This window comes from Magnolia sinica, chromosome 17 (assembly GCF_029962835.1).
Source record: "Magnolia sinica isolate HGM2019 chromosome 17, MsV1, whole genome shotgun sequence".
Taxonomy (NCBI): Eukaryota; Viridiplantae; Streptophyta; class Magnoliopsida; order Magnoliales; family Magnoliaceae; genus Magnolia; species Magnolia sinica.
This window is the reverse complement of record NC_080589.1, coordinates 60,861,613-60,876,516: the sequence shown is the minus strand read 5'-3', so window position 1 is coordinate 60,876,516 and position 14,904 is coordinate 60,861,613. Positions and strand designations below refer to the sequence as shown.

At 38.4% G+C, this 14,904-nt stretch overlaps 1 protein-coding gene across 2 annotated transcripts in view; it reads right to left on the bottom strand.

Annotated features, from left to right (window-relative positions):
- Window positions 1–699: 699 nt before the first annotated feature.
- Window positions 700–14,904, bottom strand: part of LOC131231985 (5'-3' exoribonuclease 3-like) — a 61,787-nt gene continuing 47,582 nt past the window's right edge. For both annotated transcript variants that reach the window (XM_058228405.1, XM_058228404.1), the window contains 10 exons: window positions 14,480–14,550; window positions 10,228–10,356; window positions 10,075–10,151; window positions 9,945–9,985; window positions 9,743–9,817; window positions 9,508–9,665; window positions 4,604–4,708; window positions 4,447–4,522; window positions 3,619–3,698; window positions 700–1,695 (listed from right to left, as the gene is read on the bottom strand). In XM_058228405.1, the coding sequence (XP_058084388.1) occupies window positions 963–1,695; window positions 3,619–3,698; window positions 4,447–4,522; window positions 4,604–4,708; window positions 9,508–9,665; window positions 9,743–9,817; window positions 9,945–9,985; window positions 10,075–10,151; window positions 10,228–10,356; window positions 14,480–14,550 (1,545 nt within the window). In that variant the 3' untranslated portion in view covers window positions 700–962. The remainder of the gene's footprint in view (window positions 1,696–3,618; window positions 3,699–4,446; window positions 4,523–4,603; window positions 4,709–9,507; window positions 9,666–9,742; window positions 9,818–9,944; window positions 9,986–10,074; window positions 10,152–10,227; window positions 10,357–14,479; window positions 14,551–14,904) is intronic.

The window sequence follows — 14,904 nt, the reverse complement described above, 5'->3', positions numbered from 1 at the left end:
GAAAATTCAACCAATTGCCCAATGGTTCCCATCTTTCCCCAAAAGTGTGCTAAATTCCCTGATACAACTAATATATCCCATGCCATAACCAATGATACGTAACGCAATCCTGGGGGTTATCGAGATGAGCGCTAGCTTCCGAGTCAACCATTCCTTCTCAGTTTTCATAACCTCGAAACGATTTCACCCACAATGCCCTAGCACCAGCCTGAAGGGCAATATCTACTCAAGAAATAATGACAGCTTCAACAGCCTCCAGGCAGGGATTAAGAGCCAAGCATCAATGACTGCATCATTTTTGGAATGCCATGTGATTTGTGTGAATTGCTCATTAGGGGCAATTTACATTCCGAGACTACTTAAGTAGTTCTCCTTGCAACACTCACGCTGGGGCAGCCATTCCCCCACAAAACATGCTTCAACAAGTGCAAATCTCCTCCATGGTCAATTTCGCCTTCGCATTTCTCTTATTTTTGACACATTGGACCTAATCATTGCCAAGGGTGCCAAAGCAGCTGAATTGACAAACTGAAGCTTTTGTGACCTGTATGCATCCTTCCTGCATGAATGACTCTCGGCCACCTTTCTCAAAATATTGATTTGTGCATCCTTTCGCCTTTCATTTGTTCACCATGAGTTCAACAAAAGTAGAAAAATATGCATATTTTTTGGGTTAGCTAATTCCAATCTATTCAGAGATTCTAGTAAATGAACCCCATTGCAATGAAGCTATTAGATTTTACACTCGCCTCCCAGTTTATTAGTGTTTTCTGCAGTGACATAATAAACACAAACAAAACTGCCCAAAGCAACAGAACCTCAATTAAAATTGTGAAAAAAAAAAAAGGAATGGAAAAGACAAATGTGTATCGAAATAGCTATAAATTGGGCTACTGCTGCTGCTACTATTGTACAACATGTAAACCACAACAAAGGCTGCTTCAGATTGAACATGAAGCAATCTAGTAGCGGCCATAGCCATGGTGAGGGGGTGGTGGTGGTCTTCGATTTCCGTTTCTGTCTAAGGCTGAATAGCGATTTGGCAATTGTTGATGTTGGCCATACCCTCTACCCACACCCTGCTGACTTGCTGCTGCTGATGCCGCATGACCACTGTACCCATCATACTGTTGTATCCACTGACCTGCTCCATATCCTTGGTAGCTCCCATAGCCATCATCTGTTCCCCTAACTTGAGCATAAGCACTTGGTGGTGCACTCTGCGTTGCAGGTCTGTTAGGATAGCCCCTGTATCCACCATTTTGAAAAGAACTGTGGTATCCATTCATGGGGCCTCTTGTCTGGCTCTGCCAATGACTTCCTTCATACTGCGGTTGGGCCGATGACCTATCATACTGAGGATGGGAATTTCTTTCATATGAATGAGTGGTAGATGAGGAAGTGTAGAACTGCCCATAACCATGACTTGGATGGTTTTGGACAGCAGAATACGCAAACCTGTTATCATGACCAGAATACCCCGCTGGAGTCGCCATTCTCAGATCATGACCGCGGTGTGTGCCATTTGGATAATAATGAGCAGATGAACCAATTGTACCAGCATCATAAGGTGCTGCCGTTACATGCATCTGTTCACCTCCATTATAATTCATCTTTGCCTGCAAGCTGTTGACAACCAGTCGATGAGCTGCCTCTCCAAGCTGTCGACCAGATATGTGTCCGGGAGGATTTTGCCTGAAAGGATAAACGTACAATCCAAAAGATTTTCAGAGACCATGATTATCCTATGATGTTAACCAACAAGTTAACAGATCTAACAATAGTTTGTGGAAGAAAACCCCCCCGATGGCCAAATATTGTTGAGCGGTTCCAACAAAGTGAATTATCATTTAAAATAAAAAATTAAAATTAAAATTAAAAAAAAAAAAAAGAAGAAGAAGAAGAAGAAAAGAAAAGAAAAGAAAACGATCTTGAAGATACCATAGCATAAGGAAGCATATGCTCATTTTGCAGCCATCATCTGACGATGACTCACGTGACATCTATGGCAACTTCAAAAAGAAAATGCCTCACCAAACCGTCGCATTACAAGGTTACAACTTAACAAAATGCCTCACTGAACCATCACATTACGAGGTTCCAGTAAAAACATCCCTATTCAATCTCTGTATGACCATTCAGTAATAGGCATAAGTAGAGCATTTATTGGTGTTTGAATGGGGAACCATCAACAAATTACCTCGACACTAATACACAACGTGATGTAGAGTAAGCTCGCACTTCAACCTTTTCAAATAAATAACAAAGTTGCAGTAATCAACTTTTGTGGAGGCTCAAAATCAAAATTGGTGAATGTGCATTGGAAGTTGCCAGCTAGCAGATTGATAATGAGTTTGGTTAGATTTTTCAAGAACGTGTGTAGAGACACAGCCCCAAAACTGTTTATTGTACCCTTAACAGGTTGGATATTCATTAAGATGGTAGTTCCATTAGTATAGTAGAATGGGATAGGATTGCAATGCTGTTCCCAGCTTGTTCGGACCCTGGGTTCCACAGGAAACTTCTCTCAAGTCAGACTGGGATCTGCTCCTGGCTAATCGTCCTAGACAGCTTTGGACTTGTTCGGCCTGGAACAAATTCGTCCCTCTGAAGATGGTGTTCTTATGGAAGGTACATGAATGGGGCAGTTCCAGTGGATGCAGCAATCCAGCGAGTGGGAATTCAGTTGGCGTCCAAATGTGTGTGCTGCGGTGTTGACTATCCTTTGATTGCAGGGTTGGTTGGGGTGCCAGGCAGCAGCATCTCTAGTCAGCAGATATCCAGGCGAATCAGGATTTAGTGGTTGCAGGTGCAGCAGACTCATGCACTGCTGTTCAGTTTGGGGGGTGCTCATCTTCGTATCTCCCATCGCCATCAGACCCTTGGCAGTGTGGGGGCTCCTCATTCATCAGGAGCAGATAGAGCAGCATCAGGATCCAATATCTGCGCCTCCCGCTCAGTAGGAGCAGTCAGGTTCAAGCTCTTCAGTCTCCCAGATGGTCCAATAGGCTGAGTTAGCCTTGTGGAGCTAGGCATACCAGTTTCCCAGTCCTATTTATTTTGTTCCAGACATGGAGCTGAGCTGTTTTGGTTATTCTTTCCTTGCTGATGTTTTTGCAGGTTTATTTGATAGGTGTTGCTGGGAATTTTTTGTGGAGCCCACCCGAATGTTTGTATTTTTTTTCATATAAAACAAAGTTACAGGTGGTGTGCTCCCCCCAAAAAAAAAAAAAAAAAGGATGGGATATGATATGCTCTTTCCTCTTGATTAAAGTACATGAGGTGGGAAGGCTGCTAGCTACTATAATAGAAGGCTAACGTGTCTGCCCTGTACCATTAGTTTATTCAATAACTATACTATTTCTTTCTAGCTGGAGTAGCCCCTAGTTGCATGTAGTGCAAAGGGAAATGGTGAGGGGTTCTGACATGGGAGTGGAAACGCATCATCATCACCACAGCTTGTCACAGCTATTTGAATATGGGAGAGTGGAAGCATTCGAAAATTTTTGGCAGGTGTAAAAGACTAAAAGCACAGAAAGTGGAGGGCGAGCACAAGGAAGCAGTGTTTAAGAAAGTTCATGCAACTAAGCTTTAGACATTATATTAGTTAGCTGGTACCTTCCAGATTCCCATGGCCTCCTTCCACTGTCTTCGTGCCACAGAACTGGTGCTGGCTTTAAATCTCCCAGTGTAACACTCTGCCAAAGAAGACCAAAATAGGGTCAGCAAAAGGATGCATCTTCTGATAATATTAGAAAGGTCTAATTTGCCGAAACATCAAAAGCATTAATATCGTAACTGTTTAAATACCCAGGATATTTTTTATAAAATGCGGTAATGTCCAGAAGTAACAAAAAGGGTCAAGACCAAATTAATCAAACAAAATGGGTACATTACATTCATGGGGAAAAAATGCTCGACTGTAACCACTTTTTTTTTTAATGAACAACTTGTATTTTATTAAAAAAGCTTTAAAAAGTTAACATAGATTGTGGGGAGGAAAAACAATCAGAATAAGAAGATAACAGGGGGTATTCACAAAGAAGACCAAAAGCTTCTTCTCTAGCTCCCAGATAGCAAAATACCCTCTCATAGAAGTAGACATTAATAGCACGATCTAAATCCCAGAACAACTCAAAAAAAAAAAAAAAAGAGAGAGGTATCTCCCATGATCATGTCTCTTATTGCAAGATGGATGTGCCAGTTATTGGAAGACGAAAATGAAACATATCACACTACTCAAAAAGTTCACCAGGCTGATGCTTTCCAGAAACAGAAATGAAAACGCCAAAGAAAAAGAGACAGCACATGGACAAGTAATAAATAGGGCGTTAAAAAAGAAATTATGGCATATGGATGTCCAATGCAACTGTCACTAATGAATACTGACACATTCAGTACAAGAAAATGGACCCCCAGCTCATGTTGTGAGAAGTCTCTACATACCTTCTTTGGGAATATAACCCCTGCCGGTGGCCGGGTGATGTGCTTATGAAAATCTGGAAGTTTGTATATAGCGCATCTGAGACAAAGAAAGAAGTCTGAGATCGTTGATGGATTAAATACCTCTAGTAAATTTTACTTTCAAGAAAGGCAAGCTTACAAGACTTGATTGTTCATAATATCTTCCATTCCCGTAACAGGAGACCTGAAGATGGGAGGACATGGGTCTCCATTACAAAGGGATAGATACCCATTCATTCCACCACTGCACATGAGAATAAAAAGTATTAGAAAACTATAACAAAATCATGAAATACATAGAAATCAGAAATCTGAAACATTCAAATAGGAAAATGATAAGCAAGCGTAGAGTGACTGCTCTAAAATGTGGATTTGAAATGTCATTGTTCAAAAGCCAGGTTGGACACAGATGGTGTAAAACAGCCCACAACCCAAAGAATTCAAAACAGACATGTAAAATTTTGTAAACAAAATATATCAAGATACAAATATGATATAAGTAGCGACAAACTAAACTTTCACACCAAGATCTATCAAAATTCACTTGTCACCCACGTGTACAAAATTTTACAATACAGTTGCCAACGGAATTTTGAAACTTTTAGTAAGCCTTCTATCCCAAAATGCTCATCTTGTGAGCAAGGGATACTCATTTCCTCTCCAAGGAAACCATGTAATTTTAGCTAAAGAATACTCATCAAAAAGGTATCAGTGAGGTCTTTGCTGTTTATGGTTCTCTGATGAACTTCATAGGCTTTTGGTAGCTACTGTTGAACATCACTGTAAACTTTTCTTATATTCTTTAACATTTTATTTCCTGGAATCTTTGGTATATTAGTGAAACCCGATTGTCAAGCTGGATATTTTTGCTTTATGTCAAAGATCATAACAAATTTCAATGCTCCTGAAAATAAAAATGAAAATTTGCAATTTTCCAAGTAATCTTTTTAAGTGTTCCAGCTCAGCAGATTTTTCAGCAATTGCCTCTTCCCTATTAAATATCTATTATTAATTGATCTATTGCCTCATATTTGTAATCAAAATTATGCTTGTATGTCGACAATACATTCCTTTAGTCCAAAGTAAAATATTTGAGGTTTTCAACCAGCCTCCCTGTCTTCTTCAACCAACAACAACCAAATAAAAAATAAAAAAAAAATCATGTTCTTTGAAAGAATTCCGTGTTTGTTATCGGAAAGGACTGTTCTACAGCCCAAAATGTTCTTTCTCTTCTATCAATCATGCGCCACATGGTATCAAAACGAAATTGATATGGCCATTTATCTCTTCCATCAACTTCTTCGTTCCCTCTCTTTTCCTTCTTCTATTTACTTGAGGTAAATTTTCAGAGTGGTTCAGAGCTGATCTACACATTCTCTTCCAACCACCATATGGTGGGTCATGTAATCGTGAATGCATGTGAGGGCCACTTCCTTATAATACCATTATGATGGACAAAAGTGATGTGCGTGTGGGCCCATATTTGCATATGTGACAATATTTGAGATCTAAAATGTGTGGAAGTTGCATTAGGCCAAGATTAGAAAATAAGTGTGCATGTGAAGTTTTTGGATCAAGTAGTGCTATCAAGCGATTGCGTTCGTTGATATACGTAGTTTTCTAAAATCCGTGTTGGGTTAAGTTAAAGCCAAACATTCTTCCCTTGCGTGTTTGGTTCCACCTACATCACGGATGCCAAGACTAGTCTTTTGTCTCCATCTAAGTCGATGAATTTGCATATAACATTGATTAAACTCAATGGAGCAAATTACTTGCGATGGACCACATCAGTAGAGGTTTTCCTTATCAGAAAAAGGAAATTAAAGTATTTGACTTCTCCCAAACCTGAAGAAAGTTCAATCGAATATGAAGATTGTGTGGTAGAAGATGGTCAAATTAAAGCATTGTTATGGAACAGTATAGAGCCTTAGATTAGTGTGAATGTTATCTTTTCCAAGATAGCAAAGTTAGGGATATTCGGAGAGATGTATTTAGGCAAAAAGAATTTAACTCGGATATACGAGTTACTAATGGATAACTTCACTCTTCAACAAAAAGATAAGAGCGTCAAAGAGTATTATTCGGCCTTGCGAGACGTGTGAGAAGAACTGAATGTATACCAACCCTTGTCTACCAATTATGAGACTATAAGACTACAAAGATATGAATTATATGTTGCTAAATTCCTCTCAGGTATTCATTCTGAGTTTAGGCCTATCCGAGCTCATATGTTTAGAGGCAGTGAAATCACATCCATCACTGAGGTATTCACTTGTGTTCAGTGTACAGTTAGCATACAGAGTTCGCCTTCTAGATCATTCTGCATTTGTTTCTGCATCCGGTGGAGGAAATAGAGAAAGTTGCAGTGGCCATTTTAGTGGTTGATATTCAAGGGGAGGTCGCTTTTGAGGTACAAAATTTTTTTTTTTTTTTTTGAAAGATAAAAAACGAAGAGAGGTAGAAATAATTTGGAAGTCCATGGGATTTCAATGGTAGTTGTGGTCATGGTTGCAATCATCGGTAGTGCACTTATTATGGTCTTAGTAACTTCACAGTTGATACGTGTTGGAACCTTATTTGCAAGCCTGCTTGAGCCGAGGGTTATGTCTTAAACCCTATCTCCTCCGTTTCCTAACCCAATACTGCAGGTGATACAATTAAGCTATCCAAGGAAGAATATGCTAGACTTCTGAAGGATCATCCACTCACACATCATCATTCATAGCTACTCTTGCACAATTAGGTATCATTTATCTTGCATTTTCTGATAGTGTTCCTGATCGGTACACAGTGTATTGCCTCAGTTACTACAGTCATCACCCATTTCTTTTGTCACATTAGCATATGGTAATTCAACCCGTGTCTAGGTTCGGTATCGTGCGTCTTATCCCATTTTTTTCATTTGAGTTTATTGTCGGCGAGTAAGCTAACCAAATCCTCTCTTTTTTTCTTCTTTTTTTGTCGCATTTTATCCTTCTTATTGTGAATTCCAAAATCTAAAGACCGGGAAGATGATTAGTGGAGGGCATAAAGCGAATGGACTCTATTACCTTGATACTGTAATAAATGGAGCTGTATTACAAACAAATATCTCTCAGCATCAATGACATTGCATGCTTGGTCATCCCTCCTTAAGTAGTTTGAAGAGTCTAGTTCCATCGTTGTCACACGTGTTTAGATTAGAGAGTGAGGCTTATTAGTTAAGTACCATAGAGTGTCATTTCTTTCTCATGTGGACAAGTAATAAACCTTTTCATTTAGTACATTATGATATTTGGAGTTCAATTCATCTTATTGATTTATCTGCTTTCAAGTACTTTCTAATTTTGTGGATGATTATGCTCGTATGACAAGGCTATATTTGATGAAAGACCGGTCAAAATTGTTTTGTTATTTTAAAGAATTTTATACAGAAGTACAAACTCAATTCAATTCTAAGATTTGTGTTCTACATTCAGATAATGCTAGAGAATATTTATCTCATAAATTTAACTCATATCTTTTATTTCATGGCATTATTCACCAAACCAAACTTCACGTGTGCACACACCACAACCAAATGGGGTAACTGAACCTAAGAACTGTCATTTACTTACAGTAATTAGGGCACTGTTGTTGAATGTGAAGGTTCCGAATATATTTTGGAATAATGCAGTCTTATATCCCTTGGATATTTAAAGAGAGCTCCTAAATGTGCTATCCTCTACTAGTGAAATGGTCACCTTCAAGTGGAAGGATATTGTAAAGCAGATCGAGTTGATTCTCCATCTAATAGGCAAATGACTACTGTACTTTCATAGGTGGCAACCTTATCACTCGGAAGAGTGAGAAGCAAAGTGTTGTGGCCCATTCAAGTGTTGAGGTAGAATACAGGGCAATGGCCTATGCGCCATGTGAACTCATTTTGATAAAGACATTAATGTGTGAACTTGGGTTTATAGTTAAGGTTCCCTTAAGATTGTGTTGTGATAATCAAGCAACCTCTTATATTGCCAACAACTTTGTCTATCATTGGAGTACCAAGCATACTGAGGTTGACCGCCACTTCATCCAGAAGAAAGTTGTTACCAACGAAATTTGCATGTCATTTGTTAAGTCCCAAGATCAACTAGCAGACTTGTTCACGAAAACTCGAGGTTGCAGTTAACTAGATTGTCTCTTTGTCAAGATGGGCATTCATGGTATACATGCTCCAGCTTGAGGGGGAGCATTATCAGATATGGATTGTTCTATGGCCTATCTATGGTGCACCTATGTTTAGGACATAATGGGTATTCCAACTTTTATTACTAATGGCAGAGGGGGATCTCCTTTTCTCTGCTTCTTTTCATTCCTTCTCCTTTTTTCTTCTCTCTCTTTTGTCAATCATGCCACACTTTTCTTCACAACAACCAGATTGCAATATTGCATCCACAGTAATATTAGCTGATTTTTCAAGATCCTGATCCAAATTCAATGATCTTCTATTTCTATAGTTGAAGACTTTTATGTTCTTCATGATATCCCCCAAGATTTTTTTTTCCCTTTCCCTGAAATGAATAATTATAGAGGCTGATCCTCCCTGATGGAAAATTTTACAATTTCTACAGAGAATAGGTTTTATCCACATGGGAACAAGAAGCATATTTTTAGAAAGGGAAGTATACAGATCGAAGTTGGAGGCAGTTTGAATTTATTTTTATTTTTCAACATTTTTGGGTAGCAAAATCTATGTTTGGATAAATCTAGTAGGAAAAAATGAAGTTTCACCTTACAATGTAAATGTTACTTCGAAAATAAATAAATAATGCCAGGAAACAGTTAAATAAAGCTTATCTCCTGACATTTGACTCAAAAGCTCAAGTTCTGACACAGTAATTCATGGGAAGAAAATGCCAGATATCAATGGATTCTATTGTGACTTAATTCATTAGATGCATCAAACGACCACTAAGGCTAACTGATATCTAAGTTAGCATGGTGATCTGGACAATTAGGATTCTGCAACTCCAGTTTAAAGTTAAATAAACTGAGACCTACAACATTAAGTTTTTTCAAGACAACCTGGCCTTCGGATCAAGTTTTTCTTTGACTTCAGCTCGATCTTTGTCTGACAGATGTTTACAATGGTCATCAAGAGAATAAATATATGGAGAGAGAGGATGGGATACTGTCACGAAAAGCATGTCAAACATCACACTGTTTCTTCTCACTTCCTCCTCCTACAGAAAGTGTGGTTGATAATTATTACTTGAAGCATACAGTAACTTTGCAATGATTCTAATTCAGACTAACATACCGTTAATGTATGCTCAACTTTTTGTATCTCTGAAAGAAGGCGATCTTCATCAATAAAAGGCAGTTTCGCGATACCCTTCAAAAAAAAAAAAAAAAAAGGAAACATATTTTCAGGGAATCCAGTTGAAAGTAGACAGTTCCAGTAAGCCTTCATAGCTGTAATCCAAATGGAGGCTGTTCTAAAGAGGACAAGAATACCCAACCTGCCAAGCATATCGCTTCCCATTCATGTCCACTTCAAAATCTGATTCACACAATAAAAAATGAACTCAAAGCATTTCATATGAAAACATAAATTACTAGGGATTTACATTGGCAAAATATAAAGGATACCAGTGGGGTAAAAATCAATGATTGGTGAATTTGGATCACTCATCAACCACCTATAATGGACGGGGAGCGCGTGGGAACTGCAAGTAAGAACACACAATTAGAAATTGAACAAATATGATCAATCATGCATAATAACTCCAAGCAAAATTTGACCTTGCAGCTGGAAAAACCCCCATCAGCTGATTGAATGGTTTGAATGGAGAACCGAGTTCAAAGCTTATGTTCAACTGATCTAGATCCTTGAGATCAGAAGCAAAAGGAGCATAATGATAGGGATAAAACCTGAGAGGGAAAAAATAACAATTAAGACAAAAGAACACTGAAGAGAAGATCCATGAATCAGAAAGGCCTAAAATGCACATATATATATATATATATATATAGATATATATCATTAGCACATTAGCCTTCTTCCAGCAATTAGAGTTGGGTATTATGTTTGTAAAATATTTTCTACAGGATTTGACATGAGAAAGTAATGTATGGCCCCATGGCACAGGGCATCTCTTTCTTCGAATCGCATATGTGCTCTCTTTTTTTATCTGAAGAGTGAATCATGTATGCCCCATTGTTGGGCAATGTGTCTCAGCTTAGTAAACACCCATTCTCAAAGCAAACAACAATGTCAGGAACCTAGAGAAAGAAGCCCTAGCAGTTACATTGTTTAAGGAAAGAAGCCGCTATTTTGACAGATGCATCAAAACATCAATATGCAGCACTTGTTTAAGCTCGCCAGGACAGTTGACTTGTTAGGCAATCATGTGGATGGATGATATCTCAAAAAATCAAGGGGATTGGACTGTCGTAACCGTCCAGTTGGTGCAATAGAAAAGCAACAGTTTGCTCAAAACACCACAACAGTCCATGATCAAACAAAAGGAATTGCAGCAACTGGTCAGACCTCTCCAGTTGCAGCAATTTTTCGCCTAAACACACGGTCCCACTAATCAACAGTCCCGATCACCTCATATGTTTGCCACAACTTCTATGGTGACTCATCATCACCATCTAAGCTTTATACCAACTAGTTGAGGTCCACTACACGAATCCTATTATACTATTCCACTCTATCATACGAGTGTAGGCGTAGTCATATGTGATCGAATAAATAATTGTGCCATCACATATGACATTTTGGACCAATGGACCGCATATGTGATGGATGGTGGTATATGCAATTATTGTGCCTTTGGGGTTTCTCTCACTTTTTGTCTATAATAGGCCTCCCACCCCCTATTTTCACACTATAGTCAATATAGTACATGTATTCATTTTGAGTAGTTAGTTGACTTGTTATTGTCTAATAGTCTACTAAAACTACAAAAAATAAAAATAAAATCCCCTACACTCGTAGTATTTTTTCCCATATTTTGAGTAGTTATAGTATATGCATTCATTTTGAGTAGTTAGTTGACTTGTAATGATCTAATAGTCTACTAAAACTACAAAAAAACAATTCCCTACACTCGTAGTATTTTTTTCCCACATTTCCTTGAATTTTTCATTTTTATTTTTTATTTTTTTAAAACTGTTTGTGAGGCTATGCCATCACATATGTGACTATGCCATCGCATAAGTTCACAGCCCCCTTGGGTCGCACGGGATCACTTATGCCACTTGACAGCATTGTTCCTTACTACCTCCACCCATGGTGTGTCGTAACGATTGTTATGTAAAACTAACAGTGGCAACCGTTACACATTATGAGGTTGTAACAACGGTAATGGTCGTTATAGAAAAACTGACCCATAACCACTGTTATGGTCCCCGTAACGGCCCATTATGCCCCCTCATAAAGGTCATAATGATCTGTTGTGCAAATACGGGTTTTTTGGTTCATTTCAATTTTTTTTTTATTTAAAAAAAAAAAAAAACAAATACGGGTTTTTTGGTTCATTTCAATTTTTTTTTTTTTTAAAAAATAAAAATAAAAATAAAAATAAAAATAAAAAAATAAAAAAATAAAAACAAGAAGAAGAAGAAGAAGAAGAAGAGACCATACTGGTCATTACGGCCCATATCATAAAGGTAATGGTGGTGACTGTTACAGCCACCGTTACTGTTACAAAATACCTTGCTCTGCCCACGTCATTTTGGGCATTCCATTTGCCTTGTTAGATCCTTCAACTTGCACCCACTCACTCCTAACCAGCACAATTCTTGGTCTTCGTTACACATGACCAAACCATCTAAGGCTAGTTTCCCTTATCTTATTTCCTATTGGTGCTACTCTTAAGTTCCCTTCAGTGCATTCCTTTCTAATCATATCCTTAATAATCTTGCCGCTCATCCATCTTAACATCCTCATTTCAGCTACACTCATCCTATGAATATGTTGTTCCTTAACTGCCAAACATTGTCCCAAAAAGTATGGTTGATCTTATCGTTATCCTATAAAATTTCCTCTTTAGTTGATTGGTGCATGATGATGATGATCACATAAAACTCAAGAGGCATATATCCAATTCTTTCACGTAGCTTGAATTCTATGGGCAACATCCTTCTCAATATCCCTCCACTCTCATGATTTATCGACCCAAGATATTGAAAGTGGTCATTTTAGGATACTTGGTCAGCAATCTTAACTACTTCCTCATTTCCACTCTTATTATTGAAATTGCACTCCAGAACGCTATTTGCACCCTTGTCTTTTTAACTTTGTAGAGGACTAGCAACAAATTGAGAAGCACAAACATATCCTGTACAGGACACTGAATCCATCCCCCACACCTTCTGGCACTGTCCATTCTCCTCCGAAATTTGGTCAACTATCTTAGGCAACTTCAATATGCCTTGGATGATGCCTGGTGACATCTCTACTCTTCATGTGACATGGTCATCACTCCGGCAAGGACTTCATTTTTTTTATGGTGGCTTGCATTGATGGCGACTCTCTAGGCCATCTAGAAAAGGAGAGACTCTTGACGCATAAAAACACTTGCTCCCCTCCCTCTACAGTTTCAGCTCAAGCTCTGGGGGATGTGAAAGAATGGCCCTCTACTTTCGATTTAGCGGAAACATTTAGCTTCCTTTCCTTCCTATTTGAGTTGTGTTTTGGCTCGGGTGTTATTAGGGGTTGGTTTTGGGTTCTCTTCTGGTTTGGACTTTGTATAGATGGCCTACATTGCCATTTCCGTTTCTTCGATTCTCGGGTTTCTCGAGTAGTATAGATGTTTTAGGTTTTGGTTGTTGAGTAGGTGTTTTGTTTTGTTCTATTGTTTTTGTTTTCTTTCAGGTTGCCTTGCCTCCCTTTCAATAAAAAAATTCAATCTTAAAAAAAAAAAAAAAAAAAAAAAACCTTCATGGCACACCTCATATCCTATATTCAAAAAACACTTCTCATATATTACATTTCTTTAGCTTCCAGCTGGCTGAAGATGATTATGAAAATTTCTTTTTCTCCTACTATACTGAATGTTGTACTAAAGGATTACTGTAGCACGCTCCCTCGCATAGAAAATTGCCATATTTTATATGGAGAAATGCTCACATCCAACCAGTTGGATAATAACATGTGGTCAACCGAGTGGATAACTTCCAATATGTCATGTGCGTGCGACATCCAGCCTGTCCAATAGGTTGGCTCCAGAATGAGGATTACCTTTGGCAGAAATCAGCCCCATCCACTTGTCAAGAGGACCACACTTGTATTTTGTAATTTCTCAGCAGCTACACATTATTTTCTATAGGGTGGTCTACCTTATAGGTGGACGGTTTTTTTTCACAAGGTGATCCTCAGGGTGGAGCCAAGCTATTGGAGGGGAGGGATGTAGCACACACATGATAGGGTGGATGTTATTTGCTGGGCAAGGCAACTTATCGTCCAACTGGTTGGATGTGAGCATCTCTTTTACAAAAACCTTCTAACCATCTAATGGCTAAAAGACCCTAATCAATAAACTAAAAGACCAAAAGGTTATCAAGAACCTAATGAATTGAAAGTCAATCACAGTTTATGGACTTGAACACATTTGTAGGCGGGGCATTTGGGCAAATAGTTCAGGCCATAGGGCACACAGCTAGGGTTGTGACTCGCATCTTCACCGCAAGATCCTTGTTGTCATCCCTGCTTCCAATATTGGTGCTAGCTATTCGGGTCATCTTAATAAATTCTGTTTTGCATGTCATTTCTAAGGCCTAGTGAACAAGTCTTTCATATCCCTCCTCACCACCTCAAGTGAAAGAAATTAAGCCCAAAAAAAAACAAAGCTCCGTTTTACAAGAATGCAGATAAGAATTACATGAATAAACAAGCCCAAAAAGGAAAGACTAACTATTTGGTGTATAGTTATGAACAAATTCATCAGGATTTGAAACCCAATAATCTCTATTTTTACAATTGTGGGAAGTACCACAAGAGATACACAATGTACCACAACAGCTGAACATTTACAAGTTCACTCACCATTGCCAAGAGCAAACACCTTCATAATAATACTTCATAACCCAGCACAAGCCTTCAGTGTATCTTAAGACCTAAAAAAGATAATGCAAAGCCTCTATCAACTTGCAGATACCACAAACTCACAATAGATCAACTGAGAAGTCGAAGAGAAGGTTAGTTTTAGAAATGAAGAGATTATTAAAATAAATTACCATGATAAAATAAATTTCTAGAAAGAAAAAATGAATATATGAAATATGCACAACTGCAAGGAACATGCATATGCTGGATCATTATATAATTTTGCCGTGTATGCTTGAGAAATAAATAATATAGTGGTCAGAGCATATGGAAACTTTCAGCAAACTACACCATTAGCCCCTCCCTTCCTCCTGATAGCAGGCTAAGCGTATGGAAACTGTCACCTCCCTCCCTACCCTTTGTGC